General features: G+C 47.2%; 1 protein-coding gene across 1 annotated transcript in view; it reads left to right on the top strand.

Annotated features, from left to right (window-relative positions):
* Positions 1-21,862, top strand: part of CFAP61 (cilia and flagella associated protein 61) — a 676,218-nt gene that overhangs the window by 155,138 nt on the left and 499,218 nt on the right. Inside the window, exon 11 of the mRNA XM_030196227.1 lies at positions 13,079-13,266. Within this exon, the coding sequence (XP_030052087.1) occupies positions 13,079-13,266 (188 nt within the window). The remainder of the gene's footprint in view (positions 1-13,078; positions 13,267-21,862) is intronic.

The raw sequence follows: 21,862 nt of genomic DNA, 5'->3' as shown, positions 1-21,862 counted from the left end.
TCGGCTGCCAGTGCATCGAGGCGTCGGACCTCTGCATCGGCGCTGAGACATCGGACGACTGTATCGACGTCGGTGGTACCGGGACCTCGTCTGCTGATGTCGTCGGACGGTGGTGCTTCGTCTGGAGTGCAGGTGAGGGCTGTCCATTCCCCTGCTGGTGGCGGTGAGCCTTCGGGTGGGTCTCCCCCTACCCTGAGGGCTCCTGCGGTACAGCCCCCCGAGACCGACCTCCCTCGGTCTCGGCCCCGAGGAAGCGACGGCTGGATTCTACGTCCTCCTCGTCGGTGCCGGGAAGCTCCGGTGACATGCTTCGTTCCAAGAAGTCGAAGAAGCATCGTCATCGGTCTCCTTCCCGGGTCGGCACCGAGAGCTCTGGGTCGCCGAGGGAGTCGGCACCCAGCAGGCATCGGCACCGAGAGGACCGCTCACCATCTGTTCAGGAGGTGTCGATGCGCTCCACTCTGGACAGCCCGGAACAGCCTCCACGCCCGGAACAGGTTCTGACGTCGATGCCTGCATCGACCTCCATGCCTTTCTCTGCAGCCGCTCTGAACGAGAGCCTCCGGGCCGTTCTCCCAGAGATTCTGGGAGAGCTGTTGCGCCCTACCCCTCCGGTACCGGCGGTGCTTGCGCCACCAGTACCGTCGAGCGTGGCGCCGGCTGGCCCATCGCCCGAGGTGAGGTCTCCGGCATCGGTGCCGCGTGCGGTACCGGCTGCCGCCGCCTCCCAGGAAGGCTCCCCGACTACGTCGGCGGAGGGAGCTTCTCCGATGCGGGCGAGGGAGTCTACCTCTCGACGCCCCCATCATGGACGTGGCTCCACGGAGTCGAGTCGGGCGAGGTTGCAGACACAGGTTCGTGAACTTGTGTCTGACACCGAGGGTGAGGCCTCGTGGGAAGACGAAGGAGACATCAGATATTTCTCTGACGAGGAGTCTGAGGGTCTTCCTTCTGATCCCACTCCCTCTCCTGAAAGACAGCTTTCTCCCCCCGAGAGTCTGTCTTTCGCTTCCTTTGTCCGGGAGATGTCTACGGCCATCCCCTTCCCGGTGGTTGTGGAGGACGAGCCCAGGGCTGAAATGTTTGAGCTCCTGGACTATCCTTCTCCACCTAAGGAAGCGTCCACTGTACCCATGCACCATGTCCTAAAAAAGACATTGCTGGCGAACTGGACCAAGCCTTTAACTAACCCCTACATTCCCAAGAAGATCGAGTCCCAGTACCGGATCCATGGGGACCCAGATCTGATGCGCACTCAGTTGCCTCACGACTCTGGAGTTGTGGATTTGGCCCTAAAGAGGGCCAAGAGTTCTAGGGAGCATGCTTCGGCGCCCCCGGGCAAGGACTCTAGAACCTTGGACTCCTTTGGGAGGAAGGCCTACCATTCTTCTATGCTCGTGGCCAAAATTCAGTCTTACCAGCTCTACACGAGCATACACATGCGGAACAATGTGCGGCAGTTGGCGGGCTTGGTTGATGCGCTCCCCCCTGAGCAAGCCAAGCCATTTTAGGAGGTGGTCAGGCAGCTGAAGGCGTGCAGAAAATTCCTGGCCAGAGGGGTGTATGACACCTTCGATGTTGCGTCCAGGGCCGCTGCTCAAGGTGTGGTGATGCGCAGGCTCTCATGGCTGCGTGCCTCCGACCTGGAGAATAGAATCCAGCAGCGGATTGCGGACTCGCCTTGCCGTGCGGATAGCATTTTTGGAGAGAAAGTCGAACAGGTGGTAGAGCAGCTCCACCAGCGGGACACCGCATTCGACAAGTTCTCCCGCCGGCAGCCTTCAGCCTCTACCTCTACAGGTAGAAGATTTTTGGGGGGAAGGAAGACTGTTCCCTACTCTTCTGGCAAGCGTAGGTACAATCCTCCTTCTCGACAGCCTGTGGCCCAGGCTAAGCCCCAGCGCGCTCGCTCTCGTCAGCAGCGTGCGCCTCAGCAAGGCCCCTCGGCTCCCCAGCAAAAGCAAGGGACGAACTTTTGACTGGCTCCAGCAGAGCATAGCCGACATCCAAGTGTCAGTGCCGGGCGACCTGCCAGTCGGAGGGAGGTTGAAAGCTTTTCACCAAAGGTGGCCTCTCATAACCTCCGATCAGTGGGTTCTCCAAATAGTCCGGCAAGGATACACCCTCAATTTGGCCTCAAAACCTCCAAATTGTCCACCGGGAGCTCAGTCTTACAGCTTCCAGCACAAGCAGGTACTTGCAGAGGAACTCTCCGCCCTTCTCAGCGCCAATGTGGTCGAGCCCGTGCCATCCGGGCAAGGGCTGGGATTCTATTCCAGGTACTTTCTTGTGGAAAAGAAAACAGGGGGGATGCGTCCCATCCTAGACCTAAGGGCCCTGAACAAATATCTGGTCAAAGAAAAGTTCAGGATGCTTTCCCTGGGCACCCTCCTTCCCATGATTCAGGAAAACGATTGGCTATGCTCTCTGGACTTGAAGGATGCCTACACACACATCCCGATACTGCCAGCTCACAGACAGTATCTGCGATTTCAGCTGGGCACACGTCACTTCAAGTACTGTGTGCTACCCTTTGGGCTCGCCTCTGCGCCCAGGGTGTTCACAAAGTGCTTGACTGTAGTAGCAGCAGCACTTCGCAGGCTGGGGGTGCACGTGTTCCCATATCTCGACGATTGGCTGGTGAAGAACACATCCGAGGCAGGAGCCCTGCAGTCCATGCAGATGACTATTCGCCTCCTGGAGCTACTGGGGTTTGTGATAAATTACCCAAAGTCCCATCTTCTCCCAGTGCAGAGACTCGAATTCATAGGAGCTCTGCTGGATTCTCGGACGGCTCGCGCCTATCTCCCAGAGACGAGAGCCAACAACTTGTTGTCCCTCGTCTCGCGGGTGCGAGCGTCCCAGCAGATCACAGCTCGGCAGATGTTGAGATTGCTAGGCCACATGGCCTCCACAGTCCATGTGACTCCCATGGCCCGCCTTCACATGAGATCTGCTCAATGGACCCTAGCTTCCCAGTGGTTTCAGGCTGCTGGGGATCTAGAAGATGTAATCCACCTGTCCACGAGTTTTCTCGAATCCCTGTATTGGTGGACGATTTAGTCCAATCTGACTCTGGGACGTCCCTTCCAAATTCCTCAGCCACAAAAAGTGCTGACCACGGATGCGTCTCTCCTGGGGTGGGGAGCTCATGTCGATGGGCTTCACACCCAAGGAAGCTGGTCCCTCCAGGAACGCGATCTGCAGATCAATCTTCTGGAGTTACGAGCGATCTGGAACGCTCTGAAGGCTTTCAGAGATCGGCTGTCCCACCAAATTATCCAAATTCAGACGGACAACCAGGTTGCCATGTACTACGTCAACAAGCAGGGGGGCACCGGATCTCGCCCCCTATGTCAGGAAGCCGTCAGCATGTGGCTCTGGGCTCGCCGTCACGGCATGGTGCTCCAAGCCACATATCTGGCAGGCGTAAACAACAGTCTGGCCGACAGGTTGAGCAGGATTATGCAACCTCACGAGTGGTCGCTCAATTCCCGTGTAGTGCGACAGATCTTCCAGGTGTGGGGCACCCCCTTGGTAGATCTCTTCGCATCTCGAGCCAACCACAAAGTCCCTCAGTTCTGTTCCAGGCTTCAGGCCCACGGCAGACTGGCATCGGATGCCTTCCTCCTGGACTGGGGGGAGGGTCTGCTGTATGCTTATCCTCTCATACCTCTGGTGGGGAAGACTTTGTTGAAACTCAAGCAAGACCGAGGCACCATGATTCTGATTGCTCCTTTTTGGCCGCGTCAGATCTGGTTCCCTCTTCTTCTGGAGTTGTCCTCCGAAGAACCGTGGAGATTGGAGTGTTTTCCGACCCTCATCACGCAGGACGAAGGGGCGCTACTGCATCCCAGCCTCCGGTCCCTGGCTCTTACGGCCTGGATGTTGAGAGCGTAGACTTTGCCTCTTTGGGTCTGTCAGAGGGTGTCTCCCGTATCTTGCTTGCTTCCAGGAAAGATTCCACTAAGAGGAGTTACTTCTTTCTGTGGAGGAGGTTTGCCGTCTGGTGTGACAGCAAGGCCCTAGATCCTCGCTCTTGTCCTACACAGACCCTGCTTGAATACCTTCTGCACTTGTCTGAGTCTGGTCTCAAGACCAACTCTGTAAGGGTTCACCTTAGTGCAATCAGTGCATACCATTACCGTGTGGAAGGTAAGCCGATCTCAGGACAGCCTTTAGTTGTTCGCTTCATGAGAGGTTTGCTTTTGTCAAAGCCCCCTGTCAAACCTCCTACAGTGTCATGGGATCTCAATGTCGTTCTCACCCAGCTGATGAAACCTCCTTTTGAGCCACTGAACTCCTGCCATCTGAAGTACTTGACCTGGAAGGTCATTTTCTTGGTGGCAGTTACTTCAGCTCGTAGAGTCAGTGAGCTTCAGGCCCTGGTAGCCCAGGCCCCTTACACCAAATTTCATCATAACAGAGTAGTCCTCCGCACTCACCCTAAGTTCTTGCCAAAGGTCGTGTCGGAGTTCCATCTGAACCAGTCAATTGTCTTGCCAACATTCTTTCCCCGTCCTCATTCCTGCCCTGCTGAACGTCAGCTGCACACATTGGACTGCAAGAGAGCATTGGCCTTCTATCTGGAGCGGACACAGCCCAACAGACAGTCCGCCCAATTGTTTGTTTCTTTTGATCCCAATAGGAGGGGAGTGGCTGTGGGGAAACGCACCATATCCAATTGGCTAGCAGATTGCATTTCCTTCACTTACGCCCAGGCTGGGCTGGCTCTTGAGGGTCATGTCACGGCTCATAATGTTAGAGCCATGGCAGCGTCGGTAGCCCACTTGAAGTCAGCCTCTATTGAAGAAATTTGCAAAGCTGCGACGTGGTCATCTGTCCACACATTCACATCTCATTACTGCCTGCAGCAGGATACCCGACGCCACAGTCGGTTCAGGCAGTCAGTTCTTCAGAACCTGTTTGGGCTTTAGGATCCAACTCCACCCCCCGAGGGCCCTGTTTGTTCTGTTCCAGGCTGCACTCTCAGTTAGTTGGTAAATTTTTTTAGGTCAATCTCAGTTACAGTGGTGGAAATAAGTATTTGATCCCTTGCTGATTTTGTAAGTTTGCCCACTGACAAAGACATGAGCAGCCCATAATTGAAGGGTAGGTTATTGGTAACAGTGAGAGATAGCACATCACAAATTAAATCCGGAAAATCACATTGTGGAAAGTATATGAATTTATTTGCATTCTGCAGAGGGAAATAAGTATTTAATCCCTCTGGCAAACAAGACCTAATACTTGGTGGCAAAACCCTTGTTGGCAAGCACAGCGGTCAGACGTCTTCTGTAGTTGATGATGAGGTTTGCACACATGTCAGGAGGAATTTTGGTCCACTCCTCTTTGCAGATCATCTCTAAATCATTAAGAGTTCTGGGCTGTCGCTTGGCAACTCGCAGCTTCAGCTCCCTCCATAAGTTTTCAATGGGATTAAGGTCTGGTGACTGGCTAGGCCACTCCATGACCCTAATGTGCTTCTTCCTGATCCACTCCTTTGTTGCCTTGGCTGTATGTTTTGGGTCATAGTCGTGCTGGAAGACCCAGCCACGACCCATTTTTAAGGCCCTGGCGGAGGGAAGGAGGTTGTCACTCAGAATTGTACGGTACATGGCCCCATCCATTCTCCCATTGATGCGGTGAAGTAGTCCTGTGCCCTTAGCAGAGAAACACCCCCAAAACATAACATTTCCACCTCCATGCTTGACAGTGGGGACGGTGTTCTTTGGGTCATAGGCAGCATTTCTCTTCCTCCAAACACGGCGAGTTGAGTTCATGCCAAAGAGCTCAATTTTTGTCTCATCTGACCACAGCACCTTCTCCCAATCACTCTCAGCATCATCCAGGTGTTCACTGGCAAACTTCAGACGGGCCGTCACATGTGCCTTCCGGAGCAGGGGGACCTTGCGGGCACTGCAGGATTGCAATCCGTTATGTCGTAATGTGTTACCAATGGTTTTCGTGGTGACAGTGGTCCCAGCTGCCTTGAGATCATTGACAAGTTCCCCCCTTGTAGTTGTAGGCTGATTTCTAACCTTCCTCATGATCAAGGATACCCCACGAGGTGAGATTTTGCGTGGAGCCCCAGATCTTTGTCGATTGACAGTCATTTTGTACTTCTTCCATTTTCTTACTATGGCACCAACAGTTGTCTCCTTCTCGCCCAGCGTCTTACTGATGGTTTTGTAGCCCATTCCAGCCTTGTGCAGGTGTATGATCTTGTCCCTGACATCCTTAGACAGCTCCTTGCTCTTGGCCATTTTGTAGAGGTTAGAGTCTGACTGATTCACTGAGTCTGTGGACAGGTGTCTTTCATACAGGTGACCATTGCCGACAGCTGTCTGTCATGCAGGTAACGAGTTGATTTGGAGCATCTACCTGGTCTGTAGGGGCCAGATCTCTTACTGGTTGGTGGGGGATCAAATACTTATTTCCCTCTGCAGAATGCAAATAAATTCATATACTTTCCACAATGTGATTTTCCGGATTTAATTTGTGATGTGCTATCTCTCACTGTTACCAATAACCTACCCTTCAATTATGGGCTGCTCATGTCTTTGTCAGTGGGCAAACTTACAAAATCAGCAAGGGATCAAATACTTATTTCCACCACTGTATGTCCTCGCCGTTGTGAGGCCCAATTGACCATGTTTGTTGTTTGGAGTGAGCCTGGGGGCTAGGGATACCCCATCAGTGAGAACAAGCAGCCTGCTTGTCCTCGGAGAAAGCGAATGCTACATACCTGTAGAAGGTATTCTCCGAGGACAGCAGGCTGATTGTTCTCACAAACCCGCCCGCCTCCCCTTTGGAGTTGTGTCTTCCTTAGTCTTTGTCTTGCTACATATGAGACTGGCCGGCACAAGCCGGTTTCGGGCGGGAAGAGGCCGCGCATGCGCGGTGCGCATCGGCGCGCGAGGGCTAGCAAAGGCTTTTGCTAGTGAAGATTCCGATTGGAGGGGCTGCCGTGGACGTCACCCATCAGTGAGAACAATCAGCCTGCTGTCCTCGGAGAATACCTTCTACAGGTATGTAGCATTCGCTTTAAAGTATTTTGCAATAATTTCCCCTTTTCCATACATTAACCGTGTGTTATTTATTTAAAAAATATATTTTTGGGAGGGGATATGTAATGGGCATGGAAGCATTATCCTGTTAGTTCATTTGCATTACTACATCGCTAACTGGATAACGCAGGCTTAATGTGGGAGCACCTAGTTCATCCTAAACAGGAGGTGGTAAGTGCTCCCATGTTATTTTTTTTGCAGGTCCCGCATGCTAATGGAAAAATTAGAACAGGACCTGAAAAAATACTTTAAAAGCCCTAAATACTGATGTATTAAATCTGGATTTAGCACACAGGACACTCTTGCATTAAAATTTGTTAAGCCCTTTAGTAAAAGGGCCCCTAAAAGCACTCTAGTTGCTGTGGTGCCCCTTTTTCATACTTCCTAGAAAGTACCACTTTTTAGGCAAGCCATCATTAATCATAAAAGCTCCTATTGGCACCAGAGGAGCTTATATGATTAGTGATGACATCTTCACCAATGATCTCCTGAAGTCCATGTCTCATGTATTTGTCATCTTCACCAATGGTCTCCTGAAGTACATGTATTTGTCCATGAAGATGATTTTATCTTCGCCATCTTAGGAAAAAATATTAAGGTATGAAGTTTAAGCTAGGGCTGTGCTCCCAATGGCTGGTATGATTGAAAATTAGTATTAGGCAGCAAAGTCCCCCCCCCCCCCATCCCTGAGAACACCTCAAGGACAACTCACTTATGAACAGCTAAATGTAGCCACTCAGCCTTAAATCATTTTCACACATCTAGCTGACCAGGGCCGTGCCAAGGGTCTTTGGCGCCCCCCTGCAGAGGATCAGTTGGCGCCCCCCCCCCCGCAGACAAACAGTTGCGTGCGCTCCCCCTCCCCCCCCCCGTGAAGGTGATCGCTGCCCTCCCATCCACGCTCCTCTCTCCCCTGCCCTCCCGCTCCCATGTCCCAACTGCCCGCCCCCCTCCCCCCCCCCCCCCCCCCAAGATCCCTTTTAAATTTACCTCCATCCGGCAGCAAAGGCACAGCATCAGTGAAGGAGGCGGCGCTCCCGACGTCTCTACTAGTCTTCCCTTTGCTCAATGTCCCGCCTTCTTCTGACGTCATTTCCTTGACGTCAGAAGAAGGCGGAACACTGAGCTAAGGGAAGACTAGTAGAGATGTCGGGAGCGCCGCCTCCTTCACTGACGCTGCGCCTTCGCTGCCAGACGGAGGTAAATTTAAAAGGGATCTTGTTGGGGGGGGGGGGAGAAGAGGGCGGGCAATTGGGACATGGGAGAGGGCGAGGTAAGCATGGCGTGGCAGGGCACCCCACAGAGTACGGCGCCCTCCTGCCGTGCTTACCTCTCTTACCGTGTTGGCACGGCCCTGTAGCTGACTAAACCTGTGCCAGTGAAAGGGCACGGCGAGGAATTATTTGGAATGCTGAAAAAAGGTGTCAAAGTATCAGTGCATACTGACTGCAAAAAACTCCGGGTTGTGCCCCACAGAACTTTACCCTGCTCAGAATCCTTACTGTTAACACCGGTATGATGTCCTCAGACACCCCAGGAGGAGCGCTTCAATGAGGCCCACCAGAGTACACACTGTACATAGAGCACACCTTTGGCCTGCTGAGAATCAGATTTTGTTGTCTTTATCAGACAAGTGGTGATCTTCTGTATAGTCCTGAAAAAGTGTGTGACATGTTTGCAGCTTGCTGCATCTTACATAACTTGGCTACCCAATAGGGAATAGGTTTCCCAGAGCAGGAGGTCACTCAGGTTAGAGGTGCCACCTTCCGCCAGGAGCAACCTGTGCCTATTGGAAGACCAGCAGATGTTGTTGCTGCAGCAGAAGAAGCCAGGCAGAGATTGATACGAGAGGCCTTTTAAATGAAAAGGTGAGAAATGTATTTACAAGTGGCAAAAAAGTGTGGGGGGAATTAAATAATACACGATAGAAAATCAAATGGCAGGGAACAAAACAGTGACCCCCCAAGCCTCCTTCTATGCTTTGAAACCTCCCCCATCCCTCCTCCTCCCCTTGCCCCTCTTCCCCTTCTCTCATGCTTCCCTATCCCCCCAAAGGTTCTTTTCAGCGCAGCTTCTGAGACCATGCTGGCAGCATCCTCCCCTGCTATCCTCTGGCAGTGTTGCAGATGCTGGGTGGGGGTGGTCTCTCCTCCATGAGGGCATCTGGCTCCATAGGAGTGCTCCCTGGTTGCCTCAGCACCTTAACCACTTCTTTCAGGGAGGCTGTTATAGAGCTCAGTGCCCCTGCTATGGAGCCCAGCATCCTTTCTTGCCTCTGTGAAGATTGGACCAACATCTCTGAAGCAGAGGCCTGCTTCTCTTGATATACCCCCATTGTGTCCCTCAAGCCTGCCACATCTTCCACTAGCTCCCATTAGTTAGTAGCATCTTGGTCACACAGCACTCTGAAGGCACATTACACACTTTCACATACAGAAAGTACCTGGTCTCTGACTAACATGTGAACAAACAGGCACTGGTATATAGTACACAACCACTATTGTGCAGTAGCAGGTCAGAAAGACTAGAATGGCTCATGGTTATTTACCAGCCTCCTCAGGCTGTGAGCTGTCCTGGCCAGGTACGCCAACCATGGCTACCTCCTCCACAGTTGCCAAGATGCATGAGGGATGTTCTGGCATCTGGGGGCAGTTGGCATTTCTGGGCCTCTCTTTTCTTGATAGCGTTCCTTGTGACTCTCCGCTTTTTTTTTTTTTTTTTTTTACATCTTCCACCTCTCTATTGTGATGGTGGATGGAATTTATTTTCTCCATTATTTGCTACCACAAACACCGTCTCTCATGGACATCCCCACTACCAAGGAGAATGTCCCTGTGCTTGAGGATCAGGTTGAGAGTCAAAGTGGTTTTCTGGGGGGGGGGGGGGGGGGGGGGGGGGGGGGGGGGGGGGATTTGCTTTTGTGGAAGCTGGCATCTTTCCTGCAGAAAAGTGTTTCCTAAGTAATGGCCGTTTAGCTTTTCAAATATGACCGGCTATATTGAGGAGATGCTTGGCTAAATTGGGTCAGATTAGACAGTTTATAGGGTAACCGGTGTGATGGGCAAGGTAGATCTAGAGGGAAAGAGATAGGGGTAAGGCTCCGGAAAGACAGATAGTCATCAGAACAAGTAGGGGACTACAACTCCCAGCGTCCCCGGGATAGACCTAGAGGAAGAGACTCTGGGAGAAGGAGTGGGAGAGGCAGACATCTTCGGGAACATTTGAGGGACTACAACTCCCAACTTTCCCGGGGTAGATCCCCTGACTCCTTTATACTGTCATCTACCAACATTTGCTTATTTCCGATCTGACAAAGAAGTGCAACCTTTGAAAGCTAATCAAGAAATGTAATAAGTTATGTCCAGTAAAAAAGGTATCATCTTATTTTCTTTTCCATGTTTTATTTTGTTTTATTTCTATTGATTACCTTTAAAAGTGGACTAACACGGCTACCACACCTCTCTACTGAAAATAAGCCTGTAAGAAAGCAAATAGAATGTTAGGAATTATTAGGAAAGGAATAAAAAACAAAAATGAGAATATTATAATGCCTTTGTAATGCTCCATGGTGCGACTGCACCTCAAATACTGTGTACAATTTTAGTCACCACATCTCAAAAAAGATATAGCAGAATTAGAAAAGGTACAGTGAATGGCCATGAAAATGATAAACAGGATGGGACAACTTCCCTATGAGAAAAGGTTAAAGAGCTTGGAGAAGAGACGGCGAAGGGAGATCTGATAGAAGTCTATAAAATACTGAGTGGAGTGGAATGAGTAGACGTGAATGACTTGTTTAGACTTTCCAAAAATACAAGGACTAGGGGGCACACAATGAAGCTACTAAGTAGTACATTTAAAACAAGTTGGAGAAAATATTTCTTCATCCAATGTGTAATCAAACTCTCGAGTTGGTTGCCAGAGAATGTGGTAAAAGCAGTTAGCTTAGCAGGGTTTAACAAAGATTTGGATAATTCCTTAAAGGAAAAGTCCATAAGCCATTATTAATATGGGCCGGAAAATCCACTGCTTATTTCTAGGATACCCTTCAATTTAAATCAAACAAGATACTAGACTATCGCCTAAATCGCTAGCTTGAAAACTCAGGTAGTCGAAAGTTCACTGCCAATTTTTATAATACAACCAATGATTTGATCTGAGGGGAAAACATTTTTTTAGTCTCATATATGCACCCGGGCACCAACAATTGTCTGTGCTCAATGTTAGAGTATTTGCCCTGTGGTATCAGCTTGTAATCATTGACTTGACCCCCTCCTACCAAATTCATTTTTTACTTTTTTACAATTCTGTTTTTTTGTTTTTTAAGATATTTTTTGTGCTAAATTGTGACAATAGATCCTCTTCTATGCAATGTGGCTTGACCTTCTTCTGTGTCATATATCGTGTAATTTCTGATGGCAATTAGAATAAAGCATCCAAAACCAATGAGATTTATCTGCTTTCTGAAATGATCATCAGCCCACGGGACCCCAACAGGTACCCGTTTCGTAAAACGCTTTGTCAAGAGGTTGCGGCTGGTTCTGTCTGTTTGGTGCAGCTCTTCATTGCTTCAGTATTATTTTTTCTTAATTTTTCAAACATTTTATTGACTAGAGATATGAAGGGCAATTTTATAAACTGGGTGCTAAAATGTACACACTCAGTGCATGCATAAATGTTTAGAATACTAGCATACACATGCATAGGTGCACAGTTATGTGCATATATGTAAGCAAGGTGCCTAAGTGCTATTCTGTAAATATGTGCTAAACTTACATAGTGCATATTTGCAAGGAGGCAGAGCATGAACAGGACAAGGGCAGGATACCACTTACATCTGTTAGTTACAAAATACTCTATAGCTGGTGTAAGTGTGGGCGCCCAAATGCTAGATGCATCAATTACAGGTTATGCTAATATTCTTCAGTGTAGGGAAACCTAGGTGCCTATGATCCGTTATTGAATAGGCTCCTACTGCACACATATTGTGGAACTCAGGAATTCATTCATATGCAGGGGCACTCTTCTTCTTCTTTTTTTAAATAGAAAGAAAAGTTTTGATTTGGTCTTCCTATCACATTGATAAGAATCACTGCAGAACTGTTGTTTTACACTTTGAAAATAATTACTACTACTACTACTACTACTATTTAGCATTTCTATAGCGCTACAAGGCATACGCAGCGCTGCACAAACATAGAAGAAAGACAGTCCCTGCTCAAAGAGCTTACAATCTAATAGACAAAAAATAAATAAAGTAAGCAAATCAAATCAATTAATGTGAACGGGAAGGAAGAGAGGAGGGTAGGTGGAGGCAGGTGGTTACAAGTGGTTACGAGTCAAAAGCAATGTTAAAGAGGTGGGCTTTCAGTCTAGATTTAAAGGTGGCCAAGGATGGGGCAAGACGTAGGGGCTCAGGAAGTTTATTCCAGGCATAGGGTGCAGCGAGACAGAAGGCGCGAAGTCTGGAGTTGGCAGTAGTGGAGAAGGGAACAGATAAGAAGGATTTATCCATGGAGCGGAGTGCACGGGAAGGGGTGTAGGGAAGGACGAGTGTGGAGAGATACTGGGGAGCAGCAGAGTGAGTACATTTATAGGTTAGTAGAAGAAGTTTGAACCCTGATTGTACTCTTGCTAAATAGAAATTGTTTGTAAATTTAGTTTAGCTCTAATTAAGAGTTTGAACCAGAGAGTAAAAATGAATTTATGTATTGATAACTGATATGCATGATTAACCACATATATGTTCTACATTTTAAAGTATTATTATTTGGTTAAAATGACTATCAGCTTGCTTCTTCTATAATCATTTTGATAAACAGCCTGGCATTTTTTAATATATATGCTTTAAGCTGTTCTTTCTCTTAGGAACTGCTTCCCCAAGTGGAAAAAACACACCTGCATGTGTGCATGTAATACTATAATGTACAGATGATGATGCAACTGATGGCTCATTAAATAAAAAAGAGTGTGATTTCTATCTGGTCCCCTGTCTATTCTTACTGCAGAAAGAGGTAACAACTGAGATTTCAAGTGCTGAGCAGCTAGAGGATGATGTCATCACAGGTGTGGATTTCAAATCCTCAAGGATCTCGATCACAGAAAAGGATGAAGATGTCTTCCGTCCTATCTACAAAGGAGCTGTATCTGCTTTCTGTATTCAGCTGTACTGTATTGATGAGAAATATGAAACAAGGCAAGTTTGGACATCTAGAGATTGTGTTAGTTTCTAGCCTTAAAGTTTATAGTAACAATGCAGTATATAGGATGTTTTATTCTGAAAAATACATATTTCTTGTACAGATACAGTTTCAGTATTACATTACTGGAGAAAGCATATTTGTATTTTGCAGCACCCTAAAATTACATCTCTAGAACAACTCATGTTGTCTTTAATTTAAATTTTTATGAGTTGTCCCAGTAAGCCAAAGGGAGTGTTGCCATGTGGGGGACTTAGGTTTGATTTCTGGACTTCCGGCATTCCTGCTGTTCAGGGACTGGAAATACTGCAAAAGTAATGTTCATAGCACCTGGAGATGGAAAGGAATCCCAGCCATTGCACAATAGCAACTCTTGCAGGTATTACTGCAATGACTGGTGGGCTGATGATCAGAAGCAAACACGGGCACTAGAGGCCAATAGTGCCATACTAACGCCTGTGTTTGCTCCTGCCCCGATGATCAGAGCCAGTGAGTACTGTAAAGGGGTCCGCTTCCTCCACTCTGGGTTGGGGCCGGCAGCCCGGTTAGGCTCACACGTTTCCAGCAAAGAACCAGACTGCCATATGGACTTAGGACTAAAGTGCTTTATTCTCAATTCAGCTCCACTCTCAAAATTGAAATGCAGCTCACAAACAGGGTTCAGGCCGGGTTCACAATTCCAGTCAACATTCAGTTCCATAACAGTTCAGACCCACTTCCTTTGCACTACCTCCCCTCTCCCTCAGAAAGGCTCAGTCAAAGTTCAGCCTGCTGTTTTATACATCCCAATAATTCAACCCTTTCACAAACAGTCTTTTCAAGTCTGTCAAACAACTTTTGCGGGAGGATTGTTCCTTGGGCGCAATCCCAGGCACAATCCTCCCACAGAAGTACCCCTATGATCAGAGAAGTAACCCTATGATCAGAGCTAATAGCGCACATAAATTTTCATGCTATTAGCTTTGATCATAGGGGCGTTATAGCCCCGTGCTGCTCTGGCGCTATTTTTAGAGCGATTTAACAACTTTGAATAACTTTGTGTCATCAGCAAATTTAATTACCCCACTAGTTACTCCCATCTCTAGATCATTTATGTTAAAAAGCAATGGTCCCAGCACAGACCCTTGGGGAACCTCTCTATCTACCCTACTTCATTGAGAATATTGACTATTTAACCCTACTCTCTGTTTTCTATCTTTTAACCAGTTTTTAATCCACAATAGAACACTACCTCCTATCCCATGACTCTCCAATTTTCTCTGGAGTCTTTCATGAGGTTTTCATGAGGTACTTTGTCAAATGCCTTTTCAAAAGTACAGATACACAATATCGACCATCTCACCTTTATCCACTTGTTTGTTCATCCCTTTGATAGGCACCATTGAGTTGCTGCTGTTACCACCACTGCCATGTCCCCATTTTAGCCTGCAGGTTGTCCTTCAGAGTGGTGCTAGTCTTATATTGGCATGGCCAGTTACATTCAAACCGGTCAAGGATAAACTGGATATTCAATGCTGGTCATCTGAAACGGCCCGGTGTTGAATATCTGGGCTCAGAGCTGACCACAGGAGGCAGCCCAGCTAACTCCTGCAGTCTGAATATTGGACCATAGTTTTTATCTACCTTCATTTTTCTATGTTTCTATGTCCTCTGAAGTATGTCTCAGGATTTGAGACTGAATATCTTGGGACCCTCACTATGAGACATACAGATTCTTTGAAGAAGAGGATTTGACTGGTGTGGAGGGGCATAATCGAACGCCTATCTCCATGGGCGTTTATGTCCGAAAATGGGTACGTGAAGAGGTGGGACAGACAGTATTTTTGAAAAAATGGACGTTTTTGAGCTGGGCGTTTGTTTTTTTTTAGCGATAATGGAAACTAAAAATGCCCAGCTCAAAAACGTCCTAATCCGAGCCATTTGGTAGTGGGAGGGGCCACAATTCGTAGTACACTCGCCCCCCTGACATGTCAGGACACCAACTGGGCACCCTAGAGGTCAGTGCGGTGGACTTCAGACCACGCTCGCACATACATAGCTCCCTTACCATGGGTGCTGAGCAACCAACCCCCCTCCCCCAAAACCCACTACCCACAAATGTACAACACTACCATAGCTCTTAGGGGTGAAGGGGGCACCTACATGTGGGTACAGTGGGTTTTGGAGGCCTCCCATTTACCAGCACAAGTGTTACAGGTAGGGGGGGATGGGCCTGGGTCCACCTGGCTTAAGTGCACTGCGGTACCCACTAAAAGTGCTCCAGGGATCTGCAAACACGCAGGCCTCTAGGACTTGTTGCTGCTATATAACATTGGCACACCAGTTGACACCTGAAGACTAATCTCTCCGAAAACGTCCTTTATTGGAATAAGCACGCTTACTCACAGTTAACTGCAGATCAGAGGTTGTGTCCCACTGGCAACGAGTCTTCCTGGTACTGAGATTAGTAGTAGGTCAGAGCTGGCAGAATGCTGTACAATGCCCTCTTTCAGCCACATTCAAGGTAAGAACTAAGTTCTCTAACATGGCTAACACGTGAAAGGGATCTAAAACTGGCTTACAAAAATGGCCACTACCTCATGGACTACCGGAAACAAAACAGGGCACACTCTGACCCAGCAGAGGGAAAAGCACCATGGGAGTAGAGCCTACCAACTACCAACATCATAAGCATGTGGCACAAGCTAGTGGAATCACGGAGCCCAATACCCTACACCCACCAAAATGCATTGCTGATGTGACTCTGCAGTGCTCTTAACAGAAAAGGTGTCACACTCACCCGAGAGCCACATCAGAACCAGGGAAAGGCTGTCAGAGGATAGAACACATTCTGCTGTCATGGAGGTGGGTACGGCATTTGAGGCTGGCATAGAGGCTGGAAAAAAGTTTTTAAAGTGGTTTTTTTTTTGGTGGGAGGGGGTTAGTGACCACTGGGGGAGTCCGGGGAGGTCATCCCCGATTCCCTCCAGTGGTCATCTGGTCAGTTGGGGCACTTTTTTGGGACTTGTTCGTGAAAAAAATGGGTCCAAAAAAAGTGACCCAAAATCGCGGTAAAAATGCCTTTTTTTCGATTATCAGCTAAAGACGCCCATCTCTCCTTGGCCAATAACCACGCCCCAGTTCCGCCTTCACCACGCCTCCAACACGCCCCCGTCAACTTTACCCATTTCTGCGACGGATTGCATTTGGAAACGCCCAAAATCGGCTTTCGATTATACCAATTTGGGCGCCTCGGCTTTCGATTATACTGATTTGGGCGCCCACGGGAGAAAGACGCCCATCTCCTGATTTGGGTCGCAATATAGGCGTTTTTCTCTTTCGATTATAAGCTGGTTAGTGTCAGATCCATCTCTGCCACATGAAATGAGAATGTCATGGGCCGAGGAGTCTTCACAAACAAAGCCAGACCATGGATTAAAAGTGAACAAAAAGGCCTTTAATAGTGTGATTCAAACTGAAAAACACATATGAACCTGTTCTAACAGGCTGTCAGCTTAGTGTTACACATAAAGGGTAAGAATTGTTGCTGAAAATTGTACATGCTGAGCACTATTCTATAAAAGGCATGTATCATTTATAGAATAGTGCTTAGGGCATAAACTGTCCCTAACTTTAGACACCGGCAATTACGCCTGATACAGTGGCGTAGCCAGACTGCCAATTTTGGGTGGGCACAAAATTTTCTCTCTACCACCCCCCCCCCCCCCCCAGCAAAATTTAGTCACACTCAGATGCATTTGTCACACAGGGTAAAGTGCTGCTTTTCAGTGCATCCGATTTCAGACAATTTATTTAATAGCCTAATCCTTTTCAGTGAGCTTTCAGAGGCCAAAACCTCCTGCCTCAGGTCAGTATAATGCTGTTACAGTATCCTCTCCTGACCTAAGGAAGGAAGTATTGGTCTCTGAAACTTTATTACCACCATATTACTTTATCCTAAATTAAAATAAAATTATTTTCTTTACCTTTGTTGTATGGCCATTTACTTTTTCTCATTGTGTTGCTCCCAGTCTCTAGATTCTGCTTTCCTTCGTTTTCGCTTAACTGTTCTGCCAGGGTTTCCTGACCATTTGTCATTTTTCTCTCCTTTTCTTTGTTTTCTTCAATATTTTTCTGCCTCTCTCTGTGTCCAGATTTAATTCATTCTTACTATCCATTCTTTAATTTCCTTCATCTACTTATGGCTTTTCATCTTTTTCTCACCCTTGTTCTCCCCATGCCCCTTCCTCTTATTCTCCAATCTTTCACTACTCCCCCTTTCCATGCAGCAGCTCTCCTCTTTCTCTCCCTATCCTTCCAGTGTCTCCCCTCTCTCTCCCCATCCTTTCAGTAGTCTCCCCTCTTTCTTTCTGCATCCTTCCATCGTGTCACCTCTTTCTCCCTACCCTTCCATCCAGCGTCTTCCCTCTTTCTCTCTCCATCCTTCCACCCATCTACCCTCTCTCCTGATCCTTCCATCTAATGTCTCTCTCCCTCCTTCTAACCAGTGTCTATCTCTCTACCCTTTTCTGTTCAGTGTCCCTTCTCTCTCCACATCCTTCCAGTCTCTCCCCTTTTTCTCTGCATCCTTTCATCCATCTCCCTTCTTTCTCTCCCCATCCTTCCATCCAGTGTCTCTCTCCCCATCCATCTGTTTTCCCTCTTTCTCTGCCATCCTTCCATCTGTTTTCCCTCTTTCTCTCCCCATCCTTCCGTTTTCCCCTTTTTTCTCCCATCCTCCGTCTGTTTTTCCCTCTTTCTCTGCCATCCTTCCGTCTGTTTTCCCTCTTTCTCTCCCCATCCTTCCATTTTCCCTCTTTCTCAGCCATCCTCCCATCTGCTTTCCCTCTTTCTCTCCCTATCCTTCCGTTTTCTCTCTTTCTCTCCCCATCCTTCCGTTTTTCCTCTTTCTCTGCCATCCTCCCATCTGTTTTCCCTCTTTCTCTCCCCATCCTTCCATTTTCCCTCTTTCTCCCCATCCTGCCATCTGTTTTCCCTCTCCCGATTCAGGCCCACCAGCCCCAGCTCCCATTGCCGGCCACTGATGCTTTTCCTGTTGAGCAGCAGGGCCGGCGCTACAAAAAGAAGAAGCGCTCAGCTGACTGAGCTGAGCGCCAATGCTAACGACGACTCGACGAGAAAAAATGTTTTTAAAAAAACGCGGCACCGCAGGCAGCCTCGAAGCATTGGCTGCTGGCTCTGCAGGCTCCTCCCGTCTCTTACGTCACTGCCCCTGCTTCGGTAAATCCGGACATATGGTAACCCTATCCCAGGCTTCCTCCCCTCCAACAAAGGCCCTATAGTAAATGATTGTGGGCTAGCTGCAGTGCATGCCTACAATAGGGTTAAGATACTAGTAGCTGTTCTAGTTCTTCTCCTTTTAGGGTTCCTTTGGCTGCTCTATAGAGTAAATCATGTTTCATTATAAAATATGCCTTAGAGGAATCTCAGTTGTCTACAGGTTTCCCATCTATCTCTTGAACCTGAGCTCAGGTCTCTTTAAGGGTTTCATCTTTCTGTTGGCCTCTCTTGAAATCCCCAGGACTTTCTTCCTCACCACACCCAGGTAAGCTATCCAAGGGACCTGAAGTATCCTGATTGGCTTCTACCTCAGAGTCCCTGTCTAATGCAGCCCCTAGATTCTGGGTATAACCCTATTGCTGCCAGAACTTAAGACAGTTTAAGGTCCTTAATATATAAATCCAGATCTTGCTGCAGTAAGATCTCTTGGAATGATTATTTCAACTTTTCTGGCATGATGTATATCGAACCAACCTTTTTTTCAGCTTTGCAGTGGTTGTGGAGGTAATTAAGATGATTCTTTTGTGCACCTGGAGACATACAAGCACAATGTTTGCATTTGTTCTGGTTGTGCTCTGCACCCAAGTGGATTAAGCACTTGGAGTGAGTGTCAACATTCTGGATTTTTCTGCCAGATTTTGGACATGGCCGGAATCCAGATTTCAGAGCCATGTCAAATTTGTAGAAATAAAAGAAAATAAACAATTCAATGATAAACAATATTGGAAGTAATCTTAAGTTGAAGAGAAGAAATTTGTTGTGTGAGCTTTGTTTAATGTTGTTTGGCTGAGCAGAAAAAAGCAAAACTGAGATTCAGAGACTACTGTTCGCACGATGGGCCATACTTGCTCAGAACCAAGTCTTGAGCTCTGAGTACTGTTCCAGTGATGTGCGATGACATCATCCACTTGTGTGCCTGATTCAATCCTGTTTGTTGAAGAAAAAAAAAAGTTAGGTGGCTTGCACAGATTTTTTTTTGTGCTAGTCTCCTAACTTGGTCATATACACCTAGGCTTAGGGCTAGCTGGCTTAAGTCTTGCTGACGATCCCTGTTTTGGAATCTGGTGATCCACCTACTTCCAGATATTTGATCTCATAATAAAAAAGACCCTCTGATAGCTCCTGAACCCTTCTCTCCTATCCATCTGGTCTTATAGAAAAGCCCCTTTCTGGATAACTCCCTTACCCTACCCTCCCACCCTCTGATCTTGTAACAACAGTCTGTTTCTGATAGTTACCTGACCATCCTACTACCTGCTCAATCAAATAAAAGGCCTTCTGACAGTTCTCCATTCCCTCTGTACTCCCCATAACATCCTGAAAAGCTTCCAGTGCCAAGCTGGCAGGAAGACATAGACTGAGCTTCTATCTCCCAGCTCCATATGACTGGGGGGAGGGCCAGGGGAAGATAGAAAGGAGTCAGGAAGCTATGGGGGGGGGGGGGGGGCAGGGGAGGATAGAAAGGAGTTAGGAATCTATGGGGGGAGGGTGTTTCAGTTACAATGATTTTCTGTGCTAGCCAGCTAAATTTAGGTGCCTGAAGGATAGAGGTTTACCTCCTATGTACTGTAAGATTAGGTGAGTTAGGTAGGTGGGGTATTGAGGAGCTGTCTGGGGAGAGGGAGATTTTTGTTCTGATTTTGTGAATGAATTTTTTTTTTATATAATTTTTTAAAATCATTTATTTATAATTTTTTCATTTTACAAGGATCACTTGCAAAACAGTAAAACAGAGATGATTGTACATTAAAACAATATTTGAAGAAAACAATCTCAACAAGATAAATGGATTTTGTACAATCTTTCTCTTTCTTAGACCACAAAATAAATAGGGAGAGTGAAACAAGACAAGGAGATCAATTTAAGCAACAGCAAACAAAGAAAACGTGGTATTAACCCGATTATCCCCAGTTATTATTTATCTAAATCATTTTTCCACATTGATCATCTGGTTGGTTTCTTCAAGACCATAACGGTGCATAGTCCATCAATTTCATTGGAAACATACTTATTGTCCAATATTAGTGAAAGTAATACACCTGATTTCATTTTTTTTCCCTTTTAAAACCAGAAATTGTTTAACAATACAAACCCTTGAATCTCCAATCCAATTCCCGCTGATTAAAGTAATCCCAGTTTCACAGGCTTCACTCCTTTTGAATTAATATATTAAGAGGAATCATTTCAGAGGAAAAAAAAACATTAGGAGTCATACCTGGAACTCTGGGAAAACAACAATCTCGATATTAATCATCTACAACAATATTCATTTTGTTCAAATTTTTTCTGGTCTTATTATCATTTTCAAATCTTAACCGTTTTACTTCAGTAGAACTTCATTTGCTGTATATTCTCAAATGATTCGATTAGATTATCCATGTGGCTCATTAACAAGACTATATCTGAAGCAAAGTCATTCTCTACCACCGTCAGGTCCTGGAGCACCCTCCAGATGACATTCAATGCAACCTCCACGGGAGCCAAAAACTCCAAGCTGATAACTCTTAAGGGTTTAGGAGTAGCACCGCCGACACGGGTTCAGCTGTAAACGACTTCCGTTTCAGCATACACTCCTGACTCACTCCTCCACCCCTTTGGGCATGGTGGTTAAATGATTTTTGAGCGATGAAGTTGTTTCCAGGTCCAAGAGCATCGACGCTCCTTCGTCGGCGCTAATCAAAGGACTCATCAACCCAGTCATCTATGGGCAGCTCGTCATACAGCGGTCCCACACTTGCTGCACAGGGGACAAAACGCTGGTCATCGGCGGCTGACCCCCCATTGTCCCCTTCCTCTGTTAAGGCAACTGCAATGCAGAGAGGAAATTTCAAGTGAACAAAAACTGAACTTCAGAGGACAGCTGGGCCGTTGAGTGTACGAGCTTCAGGTCACCATCTTTCCCCTCTCCCTAATTTGGGACACTCTTTGTCTGGTTTCTCCTCAGAGGCCTGTCTGATATGGGTAACCCTTCAGCATAGCCCTCTGAGTCATTGAAACACGGAAGCCCCTCCACCACTTACAAGGTGGTGTCCCTTCGGAGGGGTTGTGAATGAATTTTAATGGTAGCCAGTTAAGTTTAGGCACACAAGGTTGAGTATCCTAAATCTTGGCATTCATATTTTGGTAGCATATATTTAAGCTTGTTTTCAGTCAAAAATCTATGTGCCTCCATTTGACTGAAAATTTGCTTAATTTATATGGCCAGGATTGGAATGGCTAAATTGGGTTCTCAGTGCCTTTTTAAATATAGGCCTGTTTATGAATATGCAATAGATTTCACATAGAACCAAGATATTTTTTAATACCCTTTAT

Source organism: Microcaecilia unicolor, chromosome 3 (assembly GCF_901765095.1).
Source record: "Microcaecilia unicolor chromosome 3, aMicUni1.1, whole genome shotgun sequence".
Classification (NCBI taxonomy): domain Eukaryota; kingdom Metazoa; phylum Chordata; class Amphibia; order Gymnophiona; family Siphonopidae; genus Microcaecilia; species Microcaecilia unicolor.
The sequence above is the reverse complement of the archived record's forward strand: the minus strand, read 5'-3'. Positions and strand labels throughout refer to the sequence as shown.